The sequence below is a fragment of the Clinocottus analis genome, unplaced genomic scaffold (genome assembly GCF_023055335.1).
Source record: "Clinocottus analis isolate CAN_PGR_092001 unplaced genomic scaffold, fCliAna1.0.p SCAF_6, whole genome shotgun sequence".
Classification (NCBI taxonomy): domain Eukaryota; kingdom Metazoa; phylum Chordata; class Actinopteri; order Perciformes; family Cottidae; genus Clinocottus; species Clinocottus analis.
The window spans coordinates 15,717,794-15,740,772 of NW_027176218.1; the positions used below are offsets into that span (position 1 = coordinate 15,717,794).

General features: G+C 41.8%; 1 protein-coding gene across 3 annotated transcripts in view; it reads left to right on the forward strand.

The window, feature by feature from the left end:
* btbd11b (BTB (POZ) domain containing 11b) overlaps nt 1-21,235 on the forward strand; it is a 64,398-nt gene extending 43,163 nt beyond the window's left edge. Inside the window, exons 3-17 of one of the 3 annotated variants that reach the window (XM_068602831.1) lie at nt 5,439-5,643; nt 9,239-9,391; nt 9,619-9,784; nt 10,725-10,814; nt 12,641-12,742; nt 14,093-14,186; nt 14,477-14,612; nt 16,053-16,273; nt 16,432-16,610; nt 18,030-18,135; nt 18,386-18,488; nt 18,966-19,047; nt 19,177-19,245; nt 19,411-19,524; nt 19,723-21,235. In XM_068602831.1, the coding sequence (XP_068458932.1) occupies nt 5,439-5,643; nt 9,239-9,391; nt 9,619-9,784; nt 10,725-10,814; nt 12,641-12,742; nt 14,093-14,186; nt 14,477-14,612; nt 16,053-16,273; nt 16,432-16,610; nt 18,030-18,135; nt 18,386-18,488; nt 18,966-19,047; nt 19,177-19,245; nt 19,411-19,524; nt 19,723-19,932 (2,030 nt within the window). In that variant the 3' untranslated portion in view covers nt 19,933-21,235. The remainder of the gene's footprint in view (nt 1-5,438; nt 5,644-9,238; nt 9,392-9,618; nt 9,785-10,724; nt 10,815-12,640; nt 12,743-14,092; nt 14,187-14,476; nt 14,613-16,052; nt 16,274-16,431; nt 16,611-18,029; nt 18,136-18,385; nt 18,489-18,965; nt 19,048-19,176; nt 19,246-19,410; nt 19,525-19,722) is intronic. The other 2 variants (XM_068602833.1, XM_068602832.1) reach the window with 2 other exon arrangements.
* Nucleotides 21,236-22,979: the final 1,744 nt, after the last annotated feature.

The window sequence follows — 22,979 nt, forward strand, 5'->3', positions numbered from 1 at the left end:
TGCTTCATTGGACAAATAATATACTGATTATGTTTCATCCTATTGTCCTTATTCACAAAAAAAAAGTGAAATACACAAGCCCACCAACCAAAGTTCAGTTCTGGGGGAACTTTCAGATTTCCATGAGGTCTCAATAAATTTGCAGAGGCAAGCTGTGCTGCACTCCCAACTTCACGTTTACTCTTTTTGATATAATCATGGAAAGAAGACGCTCATTGGAATGATGAACTGTTTTGTTTCTTGGTCACGTGTGATGCCGCTGCTCAGTTCAGAAAACATATCTGAGCGCTGCAGTGTCCTCAGACAGATGAATAACAAATGCAGCCACAGAAGCGCAGATTATCTCCTGATGCGCATGACAATATTTTTGACAACAACAAAAAAGGAATTCTTTAAACCAAACAATGGGGATGGGGTTGTTGAGTCTGTTTCCTTTGTCCTGGCATTTGGATGTCAAGACATGGCTGGGGAAAAATAGTTTCTGTATATCTAGTGTAAACATTTATCATCAGAATAAACAGTGAGCCAATTCTCCTCACGGTGTGTTTGCTCAGGAGGAGAGGGGAGCAGCGCTGAGGCCAACCGCCGGTCCTCTGTCCACGTTGCATTGATGAGGTCGAGCAAAGACTCGTTCTGTTATGTTGACACTGCAAACACACTCTGAGACAACAGAGCGTACGATAGATAATAGCGGAGCTTAGTCAGTGGTAATGTTGTCAGCTCTGGAGAGGAATTCTGTAAATATGTATTTTTGAACAGACACACAGCGCGAGCCGGAAAAAAAAAAAATCCTAATTGAAAAACGCAGAGGAGCAGACAATGATTGCATTATCAGCCTGTCATATTGTGCATCTGAAAGAGCGCTGGATGGGAAACGGAGAAGAATAAAAAGATGGGAGGGTTAGAAAGTTTGATTTTCTAAAATACATTTCTTGGAATACAATAACGTTGGCTGCTGCGGCGCAGTCAAATTTGCATCTTATGCAGCGACAGTTTAGCGCTGGCATTTAGACTAAATTTTAGAGGTTTGTCACTGATGTATCTCTTTATATTGTGTCTTTTCCTCTTCTGCCAAAATGCCAAATTAGCATACCTGAAATGACAGTCCAGGAAACACTGCAATTATTAGAAATTATGGTGCGTCAGCATCACTTAGTAACGCCGGACAAAAAACCAGGTTCAAATATGCTTCACACAGCGTCGTTTGTGTCACTCAGAATATAGAATTTGGATGAATTTATTCATAGAGACAAGACGGGTGGAGCAAGCAAGATGCATGCAGGCTTCCTCCATATGAATGTATATCTACACAGCGAGACGACCTCAGAGGGATGCAAGGTCAAATGACATTGACCTCTCTGTGCAGGTTGATGCGTCGGTCTGCTTCAAACCACACAACCACCAGCAGCATGAAGCACTGATCCACGCCACCGTTTGACAGTTTAGGAAATATTCTCCTTCTTGCCGACATTAGATGAGGAGAAGGACACCATTCTCATGTCTGCACTCTCAATATGAAGAATACGGTTAGCTGAGCTTAGCATCAAGACTGGAAACGGGAGGAAACGTCTAGCCTGTGTCTGTCCATAACTAATATTATGTACATTTACTGTACAGACGTGAGAGTTGTATTCGTCTATTCCTTTAATCTGCTACATATTGAGGAGGAAAAACACCTATTTTTCTTCCATAAATTAGGATGGCGGTCAGAGTCAATAACTTGTTAATGTTTTAAGGTTGTCAAATCTAAAATCCTGCAAGATCTTTAGACACAGGTAAGTATAAAACTTGTTGCTGCAAGATATTAATCTGGAAATCATCCACTGTGAATCTGGCAAAAACAATCAGTCCATTCACCAATTGTGTGTATTCTCCTTTACAGTTTACCTCAACCAAGCAAAAACCTCGTAAGCCTTAGTTAGACCGCAAATAACAATTAAATGTATCTCGGTTTTACTCTGTAAAACTTTTAATATGCAATTTCGCGTCTGTATGTTTGGTATAGCAGCTTTATCTCCACTAACAGATTTCAGCCTTAACTTCTTTGTGACGTTCAGTACACAAAAGCTTCTACTTGCAATTATTCTTGGCAGTATTATTAAAGATAAACATAATCATAATAATATTGTTAATAATAATAAAGCTTAGCTTAACATTTCACAGAGGCTACTTTTTATTTTTATTAGTTATTCACACTGATTTTTAAAAACACTTTTGAGCAATTATTGTCATTGTTATTGGACACGAGCACAGAATGCTGAATATTTCCGAAGACGCTTTCTTTCTCTTCTTGCCTCATCTGTTTATTTTCATCTTTTGCTTGAGTTTAGGTAATTCTAGGAATGTAATCAGGACTGTTTTCCTTCAAGTATTTTGGCCAAGCATTAATAGAAGATGCTGCTAATGGCCATCATCAGTACTCTCAGTAATACCTTTCGAAGGTCATGTTGTTGTACGGCAGCAGCAAGTCCGTTTTCTTAGTATCTTTATATATATATATATAAATAAATATATCTGCACTTAAGGCTAAAGATGAATTTTAATGAATTAGGAAATGGGACAATGTTTTTATTGTAATGAGACATCATATCATTAAACTCTGACAAAATCAATATGCAATCAATGAGGGGTATTATACACTATAAATTGCGAAAATGTTTAGCGTCTAGTATTTTTTTTAAAAGTGCCCATGTGGAACTTAACAAGGATGCACATCACATCGCATCTTTGAGTTCATACCATATACCGTTGCTCCTCTAATAAACACTCTGGAGACGCCTGACAGCAAGGGAGTCGTCACATGACGTTACTTTGTGTGCAGCCGTCTTGAGCAAACTACCCTGCCCTGATTACAGCAGAGACCGTGTACGCTTGTTCCTATCACAGATTGTAATGTATGACTCCTCAGACCTTATGATGTGAAGTCATCCTGAAAGTTAAAGTAGAAATGGGTAATGATGAGGAAAGACCCTCTTTGTGAGAGTTCCACTCATGGCAGACATTAACAGGAACATTTCCTGCACAGTGTTTCATATTTAAAGAGTTCACTTGTTTCTGTTAAGCTGTTGCCTCTTTCCTGTCTTTCTAAGTGAGTCTGTTTCCTACTTAAATGCTCTAGATTCAGATGAAAACAATAAGTATAGCATGTTTTCCCCCTCGCCTTTATCTGGCATGCGTGATTGGTGGCTAAAAGCCTTGGCTGCTTTCAATAGGACAAAACTAATAGCGGGAAGAATAGCCTAGCATCTTGTTGAATCAGGATGGCCACAGGCGACCATTAAATGTAATCAAGCCAGCATAGCAGCAAATAATTGAAACACAGAAACTGTGATGATGGCAGCTGCTGCACAGTGAAGCCGAGACCCATTCATCAATACCCAAAGGAAAGCTGCTTACTGCATATTCATTTACCTACAAAGCCTTGAATATAATTGCTTCATTAGAAATGAGAGTTTATTCTACATTTCCAAAGACTGTCTCTCTCCCTTTTAAACATTAACCAGCCTTCACAGCCTGTGAAGTAATGAGCAGTTTTGTTGTTATGTGGGTGCTGCACGCCGGTTACTGACCTCAAAGGTGCCAGCGCTCATAAAATCCCTCGTAAATCAAAGCAGTAAGCGCTGGAGACTGACATATTTGTGTGATTTTGCTTTTCTAAGCGGATTTTAAAGCTATGAAAACAAAGAGCGAATTGGACCAGTGCTGAAAGGTAATCACTGAAATACCTGAGGAGCAGGATCTGCTGCATGTGTCCTCCACTTCTCCTCTTCTTGTTAGCATAAAGAATTAATTACCCGGGATGAGGTATTGATTAAAGGCTTGCATCCTTTAATGAAAAGGCTATTGACTCTTTGGCTTATTAAACTGCAGTACTTCTGTCCATCCTCACGCTCTTTTGGCCAAAACAAAGAATCCTCACTGATACATGGTCACTGAAAACACTGAGTTAATCCTTTTTCAGCAGTTATTTTTGCGTACACCTGCTGAAAGAGCGGCAGTAATCTCACATTATGTGTTAAGCTGCCGCTACTTCGCTACTGCTGCACTTTCTCGGTGAAGTAATCTTCTTCCTCGGCCCCGCCAGCATGTCACAGGCCAGCATAAATAAGACATGAGACCTGGCTGTTGTTGACCACCTCAGCTCCCCTTACCAAGCTTAAGAGGGCACTGTTACAAGCTTATCTGTATTCCCGTTGGTACAATTAAGAGAAAGCCGCAGGAGGAGTAACAGATAGCGACAGAGAGGAAACGCAGAGCCTAACGTTTGTTAAAGGTATTCATGATATGTCCTGCTCATTGCATCAGTAGATGTAGATGTTGTCCTGCACATTTCTCTATCAGCACAGCACCTCTGTTCCCACAGGACGGCTGAGAGTTTGAGAGTTTTATTGTGTGAATGCTCTTCCCTCATTCAAGGCATCCTTTTCACACCCGCCTCTCACATTGTCGGGGCTGAATCTTGGCAGGCGCCAAATAGCAGGATTTTGATGCTAAGCAAAACCTTTTGTCCACGGAAATGACTGTTTGTTCTGGCTGTGTATTGTATAGGCACACATACACACACACAGTTCATTTAAAACAGGGCAGCAAGTGCCATCATGCTCTCTTATTATTTTTGCCTTAAATCGTATCAAATTGACCCGGGAAATATGATAGTGTTATTTTTTTATTTTTAGATTGACCCCGCTTCCGAATTTCATTACATTTTCTGATAGTGCAGTGGGTCGAGACAGGAAGAAGAAGCGACATCAGTTGGTGAAATGGGATTTGGGTATGTGCTGTAATATTAAGGGGTGGTTACACTCTGGCACTCAGGTGCCACAGTCATAATGTTATCTTGAAGTGGATGGTCTTGACTATCTGTCTGGCTGCGAGAGAACCTTCAAAATTCATCTTTCGATTTTGATAAAGTGAGTTTGCTGCACTAAGAAGCAGTCTGTTTTGTCCCATATGTATAAAAAAAAAATAGGCTGAACATGCTTTTCCAAAAACTGTTTACTTTCTTTTGAACCTGCCCAGAAAATATTCAAATTTGTATTAGCAGAGTCCTCTCAAGCTTTGATTTTTAAAACCCAACTGGATGACCTTTAAAGTACTGACAAATTATGCAGGGGAAATAGCTTGGAGTAGCTAATGTTTATCCATAAATATTCATTCTCCACACAGTGCAGTCCTGAGCATGCTTATTCTCCTGCACTGAGTGAGCAGCGCAGGAGAAGGACTGGGATGAACCCTCTCTTTTTCCTGACTCTGGTGCGGGGGATCTTTCCCCTGACAGCGGGAGCTCTAAGGGGGTTGGATGGTATGAGGATGAATCTCTGGCATCTTTTTAAGGCTGTGTGCTCAAAATATTCCTGCCTCTTTACCCTCATGCCTGGACACGTCGTTCTTTCTCATTACTTGTGTTGCTTTTGTGTTCCCCTGTATGATATGTGTAGGTGACCTGGTGTCCCGAGCCATGCACCATCTACAGCCGCTGTATATGAAGAACCACAACAATGGGACGCCGATCCACCAGAAGAGCAGCGTGATCCACTGGGCGCCCGAAGCGATATACACACTGTGTTACTTCATGCACTGCCCTCATATGGAGTGGGAGAACCCCAATGTGGAGCCCTCGAAGGTCACCCTGCAAACAGAGAGGTGAGGCGCAAACATCTAGATCAAACATACACTCCAAATTTCTTAAAACTGAACCTACCAAATATGTATTAATCCTCAGCTCAAAATAGTTCACAACAAACATATTATTATTGATAGGGCAATGTTTTCTAAGATTGTACAGCTGGTTATATCTTAGGAAGTGGTACAGACATTTGATGCAACTACAATCTCCACAGTAGTGGCAGTTATACTCAATATTAAGGTTTTGACAACGTACTGTTTGTGATGTTTGTGATGATGAACCCACAGAGAACGATTACCTGAATCTGCAGTTCTTTACAGTTTGGGTACTAGTTCCCTCTTTATTTTGCGATCAGCTGTTTTTAACAAAACAGCTTCAGAAATCCCACTGGTCAGCATAAACTGAAAGTCAGTGTCTCGCTGGTGAACATAGTGGAATATGTGTTTCTCAGGGGTTGGTAGAGACCTAAAAAGAGAGTGAATATTGGACTTACATTTGTCAAGTGGACACACACACACGACTCCAAATGAATGCTAATGTTCCTCCGTCTGCTGTCATGTCAACTCAAAAGGTGGTAATGTCAAAGGGGTTAAAGCTGTTAGTGCAGGCTGTTAGTGCAGGGTTAGGATTCAATTTAATTTGATGATCTGGACTAAAACAAAGTGCATTATGAACTTGTGTTATTATAGTTAACAAAAAGCACTATATTTATAGCTTTAACACATTTTAATTGATGGACATAAACAGGTTTGGGGCACAGCTTGCTGTCTGTAACTGACAGAAGCGAAAAACTATTTTTTAGCACAATGTACAGTTCAATAACAGAAACAACTTTGTATTTGTTGATTTTGGTAGAGGGAGAAAGTTGTCAGTTGCAATATTTGGAAGTGTATCTCCCATCATATCTAAGTTTGTATTCTTATACAAGGACTTTTTGTTTAAACGGAACAAGTCATCTGGTATTGATTCATCCAACCCCTTAACTTCATTTTGTGCTGTGGAAATGTACCATTATTGCACCTTATTGCCGCTGGGACAATAATAAAACAATGCCAGACCGCAGCGTGAAACTCCCTTCGGTTACCCACCATTTACACTTCTGCATCACCGACACTGTCCAGTGGTAATGTTCCTTCTGCGGAGAAGTGCAGACATCATTCTGCTGTAACTGTACACCTCTACAGACTTTTATTATATTTCTGGCTCTTTGTGCTCAATTCCGCAATGGCACACCAGATGTTTTCCTTTGGAAGGAAAGTACAGTTTTATATAAGTAAATTGTCAAGTTAATGGCCTATTAAGTGAGTCCTCTGGGTGACCTGAGCACTGACAGAAAGGGGCCATTGAAGCTTAGTAAGTATTGACAATCATGGCCACCGTTGGTGACTTAGGCATGAATGGCATAAAGCTTAAGCAATGTTTCCATGGTGGTAACTCTCCTGATCCTTCACGTACTTTTTGGACGTGCTGGACAACATCTAGAAAAGCCCAAAACCGTCCTCACAATCTTTGCAGTTTCTACCTATGAAACGCTTCTTTTCTGCTGAGTTTACAAGCTGTTTGTGACAACAACAAAACAATACTTATCATATTCCACTGCAGTCCTGTTACCTTGAGTTCAGTCTTTCCTACAGTTTGGTGGAAACCCCTGTCGTCATGCAACAAAGGTGGGAAACTGCCCTGACAGTTGAGCCTGAGCAGTCCTCCTCTGGAGCGCCAGACTGCATCGCCTGCAGTGAAGCCAGCTATCAGCCAACAAGTGTCCCAGTTGTCCAGCTCACGTCTGCTTTAGCTCTAATCACCATTTAGTAAAGGAAGTTACATTAACGTCCGTTTGTTTTCATCATATTTAAGCACGTTGCCAGAGCCGACGTTAGGCAAAGCCTGGGATTGGAAACATCAAGACCTTGAACTAATGTGTCCTTGTGAGGGAATGCATTGGTGTTATACTGTACGTCCCTTGCCTCTTAATTAGGTGTTGTGAGCTGCAATAACGAAGTCTGCAGGGCCACGAACGATACTTGAGCTGTAGGTCAGGCTCCTTTTGAAGTGAGTATAGCAAAAGGGTTTGGATTTCTTAGCAGATTAAACAATTATCATAAGATCCTTGCATTAACTCAGAGTAGCATTGATGAGTGACTAATTCAAAATGAGTGACTGATGTGGGCCAAGAATGTGTCAAGGACAGTCGAGGCATCTTTTGTAAAGTGATGTATTGGACAGAAAATCCCAGAAAACAAGAACAAATTTCATCAAGTAAACACAGCATAGATCTGTGACAGCTCATACAAAACAACATGTGCAGCTTATTTACTCAGCGGCATTCAAACCTAATGCTATGATCATAATTCGGTTTTTATATGATTTAACGATAAATTCTATAAAATAATAGGAAATTGTCCGATTTGACACATCTGTGTAAATCTATTTTTCTTATTTTTTCTTCAATTATAGAAGAAGATATCAGTCTTCATGATGTGTTAACACGTGGTATTGCTTGCCTCATCATAATTAACATAATATCGTGGTGCTTTCTGCAGCCATTAAGTGTAATTGTTTTGTTTTCCACAATAACAGCTCAATGTTTTGCATAAGTGAAGAAAGTGTGTCTTCATATCCATAAGATGCTGTCAGTACAGTAACAAAGGTCACAATAGCTTCATGCAAATATATTCTCATGCATGCATGGATGAGTGGAGGAAACAGGAAGTTATTCCATTAATGTGAGGTCTGTGGACGTTGCAGAGTTTGCACTTTTGTTTATTTCACTGTTAGCTCTGGTGTCAGGGTCAACCGTGTGACGGTCATTTCTGTCTGAGCTCTCCAGTGCAGTAGGTTTGCAAAAATACCAAGAAACCGTAGTTTACTTAATTGGAGCCCTCACTGTCATAAATACTGTATGTTGGCATGCAATAATCACACTCACCACCCATTATGTTTACAGAGAACACTATGATGTCTCTCATCAAAATGTCATGCAAAACAGATTAAAAGCAGAGCAATTATTTTCTCTGCAAAGTATTATGGTGATACATGTAATGCCTTATGGTTGTTATAATGGGCTAATACATTTTAAGACACATAGACATGATTAAGCATCACACATAGGTTGCCAAGCAATGTGTGTTTTTTTTTATTGCGCATTATAGATACAGGCTTCTTAAGTTTAACCAGCAGATCTGTAACATCATCAGAACTCTATTAAAATGTCTATTTGTCACAAGCTATAGGGCTCTATAATAAAGCATTGCAGACAATGATGAGATTCATCAAGACAAATCTTCATAGACTCAGACTGCATAAATCAGAATAAGCAGTTTTGATCGATGCTCCATAATCTTTGATGATCTTCCGTTTAGACTTCCTCACATCAGAGTGTCTCTCTGTGACAGACTAGCTCTGGGTCTTTGATTTCATCTGCTCGACGGAGTTCATCCTGTTCTCAAACATCCTCTGTGGCTGGCAAGATCTCTGAAATAACATGCAAATTCTGTCTTAGATGGATTTCCCTTGCAAGTGCCTGTGCACACTCAAGTAAACTGGGAACGACTGAACTGAAGTTCAGCGCGGGTCTCTGGTGACCAGAACATGTGCCTCTATTCCCCCCTACAGGCCGTTCATGGCGCTGCCGCCTCTGATGGAGTGGGTGCGCGTGGCCGCAGTTCACACTGAACACAGGCGCAGCTTCTCGGTGGACAGCGACGATGTTCGGCAGGCTGCCCGACTGCTGCTTCCCGGAGTGGACTGCGAGCCCCGTCAGCTCCGGTACGCTTTGTGCTCGCCTGGAGGCCGCGGAGCGCATGTGCACTCAACCTCTAATAAACACTGTACTCGCACACACACGCACACACACATCTAGAGATGATGATACAGTGATATGCGCGACCTTCCTGTAGTGTTAAAAAAAAAAAAAGAAGATGTTAGGCATAATATGGTGCGTTGCGAGCAGTAAGCTTGCATTGTGAACCACTTTGTGTGCTTCGCCCCTTCAGGACGGATGACTGCTTCTGTGCCTCGAGGAAACTGGACGCTGCCTCTACAGAAGCAAAGTTCCTGCAGGACCTGGGCTTCCGGATGCTCAGCTGTGGTCGCACAGACCTGGTGAAGCAGGCGGTCAACCTGCTGGGGCCTGATGGTATCAACAGCATGAGTGAGCAGGTTAGAGACACAGTCAACATATTAAATTATGCATAAGATTCACACAGACACACAGACACACACACACATCCCCCGGATCACTTTTTTTGCATGGCTCCTTTACCTTCAAGCGCTGTGCAGACTCGTGAGCAGAAAGGCAGCTATAAATATTACACTTTATTCTGTCAGTTTTTCCTAAAGCCTTCCTGACAAGGTGCTCTGCATTTTATCACGACCACCTCCTCCAGGGCAAGTAAATCATCAGGGGAATATTGCAAGTGTAACTGGAGATTTTCCATGGAAAATCAACATTGAGTTTGGGACTGATCAAAGCAGCAACTTTCAAATACAGAGTTACTGTACTTTTCTGTCAGGCAAGCTCTTCTGGCGTCCCTGGTGGCCCAGAGGAGATATTGATTCATCTGGTATCCCTTAAAAAGATAAATAGCAGAAAATTACTCTCATCAGACTCAAGGTGCCAGGAGTGGAACTGTCAAAGATGGAAGTCGAGCGTAAAAGTGCAGCTTTGCTTTGTGCGACTTTGTGAAGAAGAAAAGAAAGTTAAAGTCGTGTTGAAACTAGAAAGTGCAGAGCTCCACGATGTGTGTCTGCAATGACCACGGTTGTATAATGTAATTGAATAAATGCAACGCGCAGTTGGCTAACCCCCAATTGCAGTGTGAGTCACCGCAACCACGAAAAGATCCTTGAGCATGGAGCATTACTGGGCATCCAAAAATGTAAGTTTGCTGCAGCAGAACGCAAGAGCCACCGTGGGCGGACATGGAGGTGCACACAGACACAGACGTGAGCGATCGCAGGGGATCCTCCCAGAGCTCAGTGGCACAATGTCAAATTGTGGGGATGCTACAATTTGGGTTTTGATCAAATGAAGGAGGGTATATCTGTAACTTGTGAAACAATGTGAGTGTTCTTGTTCCCTGTCCCTGTACTCGTGTAGGGGATGACCCCGCTGATGTACGCTTGTGTCCGTGGAGACGAGGCCATGGTGCAGATGCTGCTCGATGCAGGCGCCGATATTAACAGTGAGGTCAGTGCTGATGGAGTGTTTACTGCTATTCTGGTTTCGACATTGGGTAAATGCACACAGTGCAGAATACAGAGCACCATGCCCTTATCAGATAAATATGAATATCTTTAAATATGAAAGTCATTTTGTCTTCTTCGTTGTATACAATATGGAGGGGAGGGCAAGCTTTTGTATTATTTAATATGTGCAGGGTTGTATATGTTCATTGTAAAGTGAATGGTTGTTTGCGTTGTAAAGTGAGTGTTTGGTATTTAAATGGAGAAAACCAATCATGCTGTCTCTCATCTCCCCATTTGTTCTCTCCCATCATGCTGCTAAATGTATGGTGATCATGAGGCACTGACGTCTCTGCCTCCCATTGGAGGATAAGCAGATACAACAGATTGAAAATCATATGTGCAATGAAACTCACTTGCATTTGAGTGTTCAGAGCATAAGACATGACTCAGAGGTTTGTTGCTGAGTCATATTTTCTTAGTCAGGGAAAAACAGCGATAAAGATCGCATGATTTAACACAAACTGAATTCCTCACAGAGTCCGCAGAGATCTATTGACTGCAGACTTCAGAGAGGCGGTTCAGTTAAGGCCTCATGATCCCGGTCTTCGTTAGTCACCTCAGCAACATGTCCCGTCAGCCATTGTGCCAGAGTTGGTTTGCAGTCCACTGCCTTCATGATCCCCGGCCCAAAGCACACTGTCGACTTGTATAGGAAAAGAATAAAAAAAGACCCACTATCAGGTTATTTTCATCCATGCGGTTTTGAACCTGGTTAGAATTTGAACCATTAGAGATGAATGTTGTTTGGCTGTGATATTTCTCTCACCAGCTGAGCAGCCACACTTTATATTGCAGCTCTCCATTAACATTGAAATTATATTGTATGAACCAGGTTCCAATAAGATAATTGCTGGTTCACACTGCTACTTAAATGTGGAAGAAAACCAGACAATGGAACTAGTGAACTGGGCATTTTAGAGTAAAGGAGAAATACTTGTGTTATTTAAAGTTGGTCATGATTGTTGTTAACACTGAAATCCTGCAGGATGTAATTAGGCAAATTGGATTTCACAATAAGGATAATCAGAACACAGCATCAGCACCATAAAGTAACTAAAGAGGATGTTGCAATAGCTCTCAAAACTCAGTTGGAGGGGTTATTGAAGAACATATGAGATCTATGGGTCAAGGTCCCAGAATGCAGATGGGAGTACTCACCAAAACTACAACAATATAGTTTAAGGGTTTAGACTTTGAAGTAAAGGGTTACGCAAACTGGAATAATTAAGGACTTTATGGAACAGCAACTTACAGATTCAGGACTCAACAGGTTCAACACTCTGCATTGTTAAGCAATTTTTTCCAAACTTCAGTTTTGATTCCTAGTTCAATATTATTTAATCTGCATGTCTCACTCCTAAATAGGAGCGTTTGTGCTTAGTTCATGTGTCTCATGTATGTTCCTCTTACATTTGGCCCGTAGTTATTTATTGCGGCCTGACCGAGAGAGATGAGAGAGGTCGGGTCAGATCCCTGTCAGAGAGACGCATCGGAAAGATCAGAGTCATTAAGACGAGTCCTAACTGGATGGATCAATCCATCATGTTCATTAGAAGGGGAACAAAGTGACAGGGTGTCCTCTGCAGCCCGAGGGTCCCTAGTTAATTACTCTAGTTTCCCCTGTAGAGCTCTCCCTCTCCCCTCCTCCCTGCTACTGCTTGTTTAATTCTCCGTAGGCCGTGTGGTAGTTTTAATGGCTTCCTATCTCTCTCCCTCATCTTTCTCACTCCCACCTACCCAACCCACCCACCTGTGTCCCTTCCCCAGGTGCCAAACTCAGTGCACAAGCACCCCTCAGTCTTTCCCGAAACGCGGCAGGCGACGCCCCTGACTTTCGCTGTGTTGCACGGACATGTGCCTGTGGTGCAGGTAGTGACATCCTCTCTCACCTGTGATTCTCTCATCGTGACTTCTCGTTGTGCTTCAGCTCATGGTTGGTCATCAAGGTCATTTTTGTCATCAAGGCTTCTTGGTAGTGATGTTGATGGTTCTCCACTACAAGTCTCCTCCTGTCTTTTTTTTTGGAGGTGGGGGGGTCATTTGATGCTGTTTGTGTGATGTACAAATGTATCTTTTGGTCTCTTTACAAAATGCACTTCCCCAGTTAACCTTTAGATCTAAACAATTGTGTTGAACATAGCCTCGTGTCTGTTTCCATTTTGGAGCAAAAGGATCAGACTGCATTTGGCGAGTGGAAGGTGGAAACACAGCAGTCTAATTGTTATCGAACTCATTTAACTAATTCTGTTTGTTCTCTAAATGATCCGTCCATTGGATTTTTAATCATTAAATTCTAATGGAAAATGTTTAAGCCATGTGACACCGCAATTTCATCTCTGAGGCAAAATGAAAGAATGAAGTTAAAAAGATTAAAGCAAATTGTTAAATATGTAATCATTTTATACTCAATTTACCGATATATTAATGTACATGCAAGTAATCTTTTACCTTATTGCACGATATATATTTATGAGATTCAGAAACTTGTTGCTTATACTCTCAATTACGCAAAATGCTCGCTCCCCAGATAAATGTCTTTCAGATGGCTTATGAGCAGGGTTATGTTCTTCAAAAAAGATTATTTTAAATGTAAAGTAATCTGCTTACATTTAAAATATGATAACAAAACAATATAACAGTAAAACCCGATTTATGAGACTATTCAGCCAACTATCAAATGTAGGCTCATAGTTATTAGTTCAGCATTGGCATGAAAGATATCAGCAAACATTAAAAGAAAAACTTGACATTTTGTAAAAAATAAAGAAAAAAAAGGCGTATTCAATGTGGAAAATTGGATGAAAAGAGTTACACCACTTTCATGTCTGTAGTTAATCTAAAGCTGGAGGAGATGGTTAGCTTAATTTACTCAAAAACAACAGCTGGGCTGAAAGAAGTCAAGAAAGCAAACAAGTTTATTCCACTGAAATGTTTAAAAAGAGGAAACATGAACATTTAATTAGACTGAAGGGCAACAGATTTGTCAAAGTAAAAGTTGGCTGCACAGTACTGGCAGTATACCAGTTAAATATTCAATATTCCCTGTTCAGATTAGTTTTGCATGAGACAGTCACCAGATGAGAGAAGCTGAATTCTACCAGACTGACTTCAGATCATTCTCATTAGCCAACCGCCTCTTCCTCTCCTCCTCACCCTTCTCCCTCCGTCTCTCCCTCCATCTCGCTCTCACTTCTCCGTGTCCCCACCCGATCTCTGCAGCTGCTGCTGGACGCCAAAGCCAACGTAGAGGGGTCCCTGCAGGACGGGATGGAGAACTACACGGAGACCCCGCTGCAGCTGGCTGCCGCTGCAGGTACAGAGACGCAGCGTGCCTCCCATCCTCTGCCTGCTGGCCAACTGTATTGTAGCAAGCTGTCAAGACCAGCTGGCCATCCATAACAACACCTGACTGTCAGCGTGAGCCGCGGCTGAGTTATGGCTCCAGACGCGCATTCGTCCTGGGGGCTGGAAAAATAAAGACAAATAGCGGCATGCATGCAGAATAATGATCAAATGTTTTTGCCTCACTCTCATTTTTCTGGTTGAATCGTACTGTGTGTGTCTGTGTGTATAAGCTCCGGCAATTGTTTTCTTCACGCACAGGTAACTTTGAGCTCGTAAGTTTGCTCCTGGAGCGGGGGGCGGACCCCATGGTGGGAACCATGTTCCGCAATGGCATCTCCACGGCACCACAGGGAGACATGAATTCCTACAGTCTGGCAGCAGCTCATGGACACAGGTGCGTAACACACATCCATGTTCAGTCATGAGGAAACACTCCTGAGTGAACAAACAGAGGATGCACAGGTGCACTCTGTTCACATTGTGTGCACAGATCGTGTTCAAACATCAACAGACCATGTCCATGAAATGTAAATGTAATCGTTTGTTAAAAGCTGTATGACTAACCTCATTGTGTGTTTTCGAATGTTTTGTTTTGTTCCTCTTCACATTTGTTGGTGTTATTTAAGACGATACATTGTAGAGACTGAAACAGCACAACCATGTTCAATGTGTGAAAACAAAGACTTATAGTGTTCAGCGTGCCACAGATGACATCGCTAAAGCTACATTTCAACATTTACTTTCTCAACTTTTGCCCTATTTACATTCAATTTATTTTGTGGAATCTTTGTCTATGTGCCAAGACCACAAAAGTGCACCATATTAGTTTATGTTAATAATTGATATGCATGTATGCAGAAAAGTTGTGGTTCTGCTTTATTTTTCAGGGTTTCTATTCATACAGCCGACCTGCTTTGCACTTATCAAATTACTCTTTCGGTTATGCTGCAATTAATTGTAGTTAATTGAGTGTGTCTTTGATCAGTTTTTCTCTTTAATAAGTCAACCACGCACCAACTTTTTATTTCATTTTATTATTATTTATGAGGAATTTGTTTTGAAATGTTGCTGACCTGTGAAATGGAGCGTGGCCTAATTCTTCCCAAAGCTTTTTTGTATATTGTGAAAATTCAAACACATCTTGTTCATGACACATGAGTGTCATGAACAAGCACATAAATCAAACAATGAACATGTCGTATCAGTGGCACTTACTCTGACTTTTTATCTGATTGCACAAAACAACACAGATGTCTAGGTCTCAGGAATATCACACTTTCAAGTGTGTAAATGTTGTGCAAAGATAGCCATGTTCTCTTGTCACTTAAACCTATTTAACACCAATTTTTGTATTTTATGTCCTGGTCAAGATGGAAGGGTAAATATTTCTCCACATAAAAACACAGATAACACACTTAAAAAACAAAACTGCTAAACAGTTTTGCATCAGAAAAGAGCATCCTGTCCGTTCTACAAACCTGCAGTTAGTTTGTTATAAATCTTTCAAGATAGATTTGTGTCTATTTGCATAAAACGAGAGCTTTTGCCATCTAGGAATTTTATTACATTTTTTTTTGTTGAAATGCACTTAGCATTTGTTAATTAAGACTGAGCTACATGCAGTAATAGCAATCAGAGCTACAAGACAATTAATTTCAGTAATGACCTCAGTGACAGGCTTATCCATTTGGTTATAATTGTGTAAAAATAATACAAATGCACCTGTTTGCCATTTGTGGTGATACTAGCCAGGAGACACATGCTATGAAAAGCAATTGAATAGAGCCCATAGAGACCAATCACTTTCAAACTTTCTGTGCTTTCGTTCTCCTAGAAATGTGTTTCGTAAGCTGCTGTCCCACACAGAGAAAGGGAAAGGGGACGTCTTATCCCTGGAAGAGATTCTGGCAGAGGGTTCGGAGCTGGAAAGTAGAAGTCCGTCTCAGATTGACCAGATCAGAACTGGGAAAGCCAAACTCAAAGCTCTGAAAGAAGCCATGTACCACAGTGCAGAACACGGGCATGTGGACATCACCATAGATATACGGAGCCTGGGTTAGTTACTGTTAAAACTCTCTTGAACACGTGCATGCATTGTCTACAGTATCCCATTCTGTTTGCAACTTGTATAGCTTCTTTGTGCATGTTTGTACATATGTGGTATGTGTGTTGGATATGCTTCATGTGTATTTAGAGCTGTAATTATTTCTCAGGGGTTCCATGGACTTTGCACACTTGGATGGAGTCTCTGCGCACATGTTTCCATCAGCACCGACGACCTTTGATCCAGGGTCTTCTCAAAGAGTTCAGCTCCATCGAGGAAGAGGAGTACACCGAGGAGCTCATCACACACGGTCTGCCTCTCATGTTCCAGATCCTCAGAGCCAGCAAGGTACTGCACTGTTTGCACTTTCACTCTGCTCCTATACTTTCAAATACATCTGCTTTGTTTACTTGTGATCGTCATCACACCGTCAGGCCTTCAGCTTCACAGAGACTGACGGTGCTCCAGAGGCCTTCTCAATATCAATAACCTCAGATGATAATGATTTATGACATGCCTATGATATGCTGCCTCGCTCCTCTCTGCTGCCACTCATTAGATCAGGGCCCTGTCTCATTACTTGAGCTCATGATCCCCTCGGTAGGCCTGAATTACATTTAAAACATCGCATCATCCCGTCTGTCACCTCTGTTTGTTTTGTCTACTTCGCCTTGGCGTGGCAAGGCCCTGCCGGCACGACGAGCTGCGCTGTCACTGCCAATATGAAAAAGAAACACTGCAGTGTGTGCACAAACACACACAAGCACTCACACGAGTTGACCTGCAGAGACTCACATGAGTGTGCAATCCCATACTGACAGTATCACACACACACACACACACACACACACACACACACATACAAACACTGATACACTCAGGCCATGCTAGCCTTTAGTGGATTGCTGCAGTGTCAGCCCTCGTCTCTGTCTCGGATGATGGATGGTGAGGCCAGGGATCCTCATCTCTGTGAGGGCCTCGGGGACCCTGACAAGATCCGCTCCACCGTGAGGTGCCCTCGACATCACGGTATGGGACGATTATCTTTCATGGTCTGCTGCCTCAGCCCACTGGACTCTCCATTCAACAATTTAGTTAAATACAGTTCACCTCAGTTCAGTTTCATTACCTGCCATACGTTTGAACTCGTATTGTCAGTGACAAGCTGCAGACATGCATATCTGTCCCTGGTGAAAAAAGGCGGCTGTTGATAGCTGTTTGTTGGCGTTGTGCTTCCTAAGAGCAACCAGGCCGACTGCACCCGTTGGGCTTAGTGTTGCGCACCGATGCTGCAGCTCAATCGCACTGCCCCTCCTTCTCCCTCAGTTTTAGCACTGCACACTTACAAGAGGAAAGTTAGGTTAAAGGGAAGATCTCACGCTCATATCACTCTCTTTCACATGGTAGACTCCGACAGGACCTCGGGCTGTCATGGTGTTCCCCATCACAGTCCCCTCTGAGGGATTATGGGTGTCAAAACTCAGCCTGATGTTCATCTGATCCCCTGTGTGGAATAGCCACGAATATGTGGCTTATTGGAGCTTTTGCTTGAATAAAAGGGAAAGCAGAGCGTAATACAAGGCTGCAGAAGTGAGACCTCTTTCACTGTGCTGGTAATTGTGTTGGGGATGTTTGTGTAGGAGAGGCGCACTAAAGTAAGTACTTGTGTGCTTACGTAACGTGAACTCCTGTGTGTTGGCTGAGCACTGCCCGCCCATGCAACTCTCCGCACTCTGATGTTTTGTTTCTCTGTCTGTGTTTTGTCAGAATGAGGTAATCAGCCAGCAGCTGTCTGCAATCTTCACCCAGTGTTATGGCCCTTACCCAATCCCCAAACTGGCAGAGATCAAGAGGAAGCAGTCGTCACGCCTGGGTGAGATTGTGAATTATGTAAATGTACGGCATTAAGGTTGCACAAGAGCACTACATGACGGATTTTATTTTGAGTTGGCTGTTAGTAGTAAATGTATAATGCATGAAAATCCAAAGTGCACAAGACGCCATCTGGTGTTCAGAGTCTAGAATTGAAATTGTAACGAAGCAGAAATGTGTGTCTAAATTGCACACCCCGTGTGCTTTTTAAAAAAATGATAATTAAGTTTTTCAGGCCATGTGTTTTTCAGATCCTCACTTCCTGAACAATAAAGACATGTCTGATGTGACCTTTTTGGTGGAAGGGAAGCCTTATTATGCCCACAAAGTCCTGCTCTTCACAGCTTCCAGCAGGTACACTCACTTTAACATCGGCTTTCAAGTACCCAAGTACAGGAAATATGTATGGATTCTGCTGGCTCTGAAAGTGTAACTTTACACGTTTTAATGTAAAAAAAAAAAACAACAACAAAAAAGAATTAATTCATACAGCAATGACGAAACACTTGACATGCTGTATTGATGTGTTGCTGTCATCTTTTCATGCTGCTCCAGAAAGTCATTTTTTCTTGCCATGACAGGACGTCTATTTCACTCTCATTCGTGTTACATTGATTATAACAGATTGCTCCCAACCAATCACTCAAGTGACTTGTTGACAACTTGTCCCCAGAGATGAACATAAAATAACACATTAAAACAAGCCCATTGCTGTCCAGTAGTTAAAGGTTATGTATGCTATATTAAAAACATGATTTAAAAAAAACAAAGGCTGTGGTACACTAACGCTCATCTTTCAATTCCTCTCCTTTTACTTTTTCCCCTACAAAGGTTTAAATCTCTTCTAGCAAACAGACCTTGCGGTGAAAACACATGCATTGAGATCAGCAATGTCAAATATCACATTTTTCAGGTAATGCAATTATTGCAATGAAGAGGCACTTTTGAATCATACAGAAACCCCACATTGATACTCCTTCCTTTGTACATTCATTCTGTGTTGATCCTTGTATGAAAGCTGATTTGTGTCTCCTCTTGATAGCTGGTGATGCAATATCTCTACTGTGGAGGGGCAGACGCTCTGCACATCAGGAACACTGACATCATGGAGGTGAGGTCCTTATCACCGACAAGTTGGATTTGAGTTTACACCCAAACCTTTACACTCTAAAACCTATTTGTGTTGCACTGTTTAAATATGACAGTAATGTTTATGGTCAAATATCGAACTGGGTGCTAAACTTTCTTTTGAGTTAATTGGTACTTTTTGTTGCAGCTTCTGTCTGCTGCCAAGTTCTTCCAGCTGGAGGCGCTGCAGAGGCACTGTGAGATTATCTGCACCAAGAACATTAACACTGAAACTTGTGTGGAGATCTACAATCACACCAAGGTGCAAAAAGAGAATGGCCTGAATACACTCACACTAACACTACTACTGCACGGTACAAAGCAATTAAAGGTGTTTTGGATAGAAAATGTCCACAAACGCGAACTACTGTTGCACATTAAGTGATGGCTATAAAATTTGATCGGCCTTTTTTTTGAACATGTGTTGCCGTTTCGGTGATCAATCCACTTTTTTTCGCAGTTTCTTGGTGCGCCAGACTTGGCTTCCTATATCGAGGGCTACTTCCTGAAGAACATGTTAATCCTGATCGAGTTGGAGCCATTCAAACAGCTGCTGTATGACACGCCTCCAGACAGCCCTGGCTCTGACATCCTGCAGGACCTGGAGAAAACCTTGGCCATCCGCATCCAGTCCATCCACCTGTCCTCCTCCAAGGGATCCATTGTCTGATCTTCTGACCAGTCTCAACACAGGGACGGAGAATATTTACCAGAGAATATCAGAGAATATGACGCTGTATTGAGATAAACGAGAAAAATAAGACTAGTGGACTGTCCAGTTAGGATCTTTTGCCTCTGTGAAGCTCATCAGTTGCTAATATGCTTCTTGTTATCTTTGCACAGATGGTCTTTCTGTCTGCCTTGTTGATATCTGTCAACTATGAGTTACAGTAACATACAATGACTGTCATATGGCTGTATTATGCCACAATTTGCCAATAACATCACATCACTGTAACAATGTCCCTCATTCTGCGAGACCTTTCTCAGCTACATAGTCAAATAGTCCAGCATATGTGTTACATGTTGAACTGAGTGGATCGGGTGGGACTTCGGAAACTCAGATGAAGAGTTTGTACCGACTGCAACAGTCGGAGCATCTGAATTCATGGATGCAATGTGCCGAGGTGAACAACCTCAGTGTAACACAAGCCATCAGTGTATCCCCCCTGTAAGAAAGAACTGCTGCCTCATGCTGTGATTAATTGCGTGAACATGTGGACTTGTACAGAGTAATTAATTTGTATATTTGTCACTTTGCATTATCTACGCTGATTGCTCTTAAAAGCCAAACAAGACAAACAACTGACAATACCTGTAATGTGACTAATGCAGAAGGGGGACTTTCACCACGTGACTTTGGGCAATTGGGTTGGAAAGAGGACTTTTCCTCCCTCCACTACACTGTGTAAATATTGTTCATAAAAAACAGAGCTATTAATAATGTAAGTTAATGTATATATATATACCCACAGATGTTTTCTCATGTGTCTTACTGTTGGATATCGCTGTAAAAACCAGAAGCTCATCTTTTGAAAATCGATGTTTAAATGTTGCATGTCAGAGGGATGACTGTGTGTTTTATTTTTTTCTGTTTGAACTGTTGGAGGATTACACCGAGGAGCTGCTTTCACACATATGACTGAGGATATTGTTGTCATCAGCATGGGTCACTAAATTTGTAACAGTCAAATGGTTTGTCGTTATTTCCTGTGTGAAAGACTTGAGGCCCGTGTCGCATTGAACTGGGAACATTATGTTTTTAGCTGTCTCCTGGGTATCGTGAAACCACATGACTTCTGTGTGTGTGTGACTTGATATATCTTTCCTTTATAAAGATGAATATAAAGAGTACTATGAATCCGCTCATAGATTCTTCTGGCTCAAAAACACCCGCGAGGGGACATCCATTATTCAGTTTGATGAAATTTTGGTTCTCAACCTGGGGTCGGGATCTGGTTTAAATATAGCACCCAACTGCACACAAGCCAATGCAGTCTTGGATAAATAACCTGAAATAAGCAACCGAAAAAGAGAAAACAAAAAGGAAAAATTTCTACCAAGATCCTTATTTCCAGCACATAAAATTACGTAATCACACCAGCCAGTGCACGTAATGAATAGCTGCCTATTACTGTAAGATTTCTGTATTTATACATCTTTTACTCCCTTGATAATAGAAGGTATACATGCCATCTTTGTGTGAGTTTTGGAGGTAAAATTGACACAGTAAATCTTGTGCACCTGTAAATAGGAAGTGATTTTGGAGACCATGGCTGAAATGCTTTAGCTACATTACAAGAGTTTATGCAGCAGTGTGCACAATATGATTACCATTACCTAGCAAAGGAAAACTTCAGGTAGGTATAGCTTAGCTGAAAAGGCTGGTGCTCAGTATATCTTTAACTACAGTACCGGTGTCTTTTCGGGCAAGCTCGCTAAAAGTACATGAAATAGCTGCTAGGAGTTTCAAAATAAAAAAAAGAGCTATATTGACCAGCAATATTTCCTTATTGATATTTATTTGTTGTAACAAAGTCCTGTTATCTCAGTGAGTCCCCAATAACTTGCACTGCAGGTATTCGCTTGGTAAAGGTCTTTAGTTGCACCCACTCGCCCAGACCACCTGGCAGCAGTCACCTCTGGTCCTCTTAACATCTTTTCTACTGCTCTTCATATTGGGGGAAAAACAATCAGCATCAGCTGAGAGCAATCAGGCCTCATCTCCGGCACCTGTCTCCTGAATCACCCACAACCATACCCCTCTGCAGCTGAGCCTCACCACGCCCCTACCACCACATTTGTGTTTATGGATAATTATGAATATACATTAGAGTGTTTTTTTTTTTTTTTGGCTTGTTAGAAAACCCTTTACAGTTGATATGCTTCATACTCATATGATAAAGTGCCTGTTCTTTCAGTGTCTGGGAGAGTCAATATGCTGTAGACCACATACGGATTGAAGCAAATTGCAGATGTGCTGGAAAGTACAAAGAGGTAGAAGTTCAGAGGGGTTGTCACGGTCAGAGAGAGACAGACCGACAGGTGTAAAGAAAGTCTGAGTGGGGAAGGAAACATGTAAAGAGAAGTAGAAAGGGAGAAAGCTATGCAGAGATAACAGACGCGGCCTTGTTCTCCACCTTACTGGTTCTCTCTCTTGCCAAAGAGCGTAAAAGCAAAGTGTCACTCCGTACTGCTGCTGCCACTGAGCTGCTGCACTTCTCATGCAGACGTGTGTGGAGATTTAAAGTAACGGATTCCTGCTGCCGTTAGGCCGAGATGATATTCATTTGCACAATGATTATCATTTTGACCCAAGACTTTTTGCCAGCCTGCTGTAGTGAAACCCAAATGCCGAACATGATACTGATATTAATTGTTCTTGATCTGACGTAAATGTCACAGACAGAAGGATACTCAGGCCTGCAGGGTTTGTTTGGTTCCTCAATTGTTTGGATGTTTACAAAATGATAAACTCCCACAATCAAATTACTGGAAGTAAGTAATCCTGTCAGACAGGATTTCTTTATTTTGTTTTTTACATGCCCAAATATTGAATTGTGTCTCATCTTGTTAGTGTTCCTCAGATCCCCTTTAATGTCTCCAGGGAACTGTTGCACTATAGTTTCTCTCTTTGAGTGTGTATGGTATTTGCTGTGTGTGTCCGTGTGTGTCTGTCTGTGTGTGTGTGTGTGTGTGTGTGTGTGTGTGTGTGTG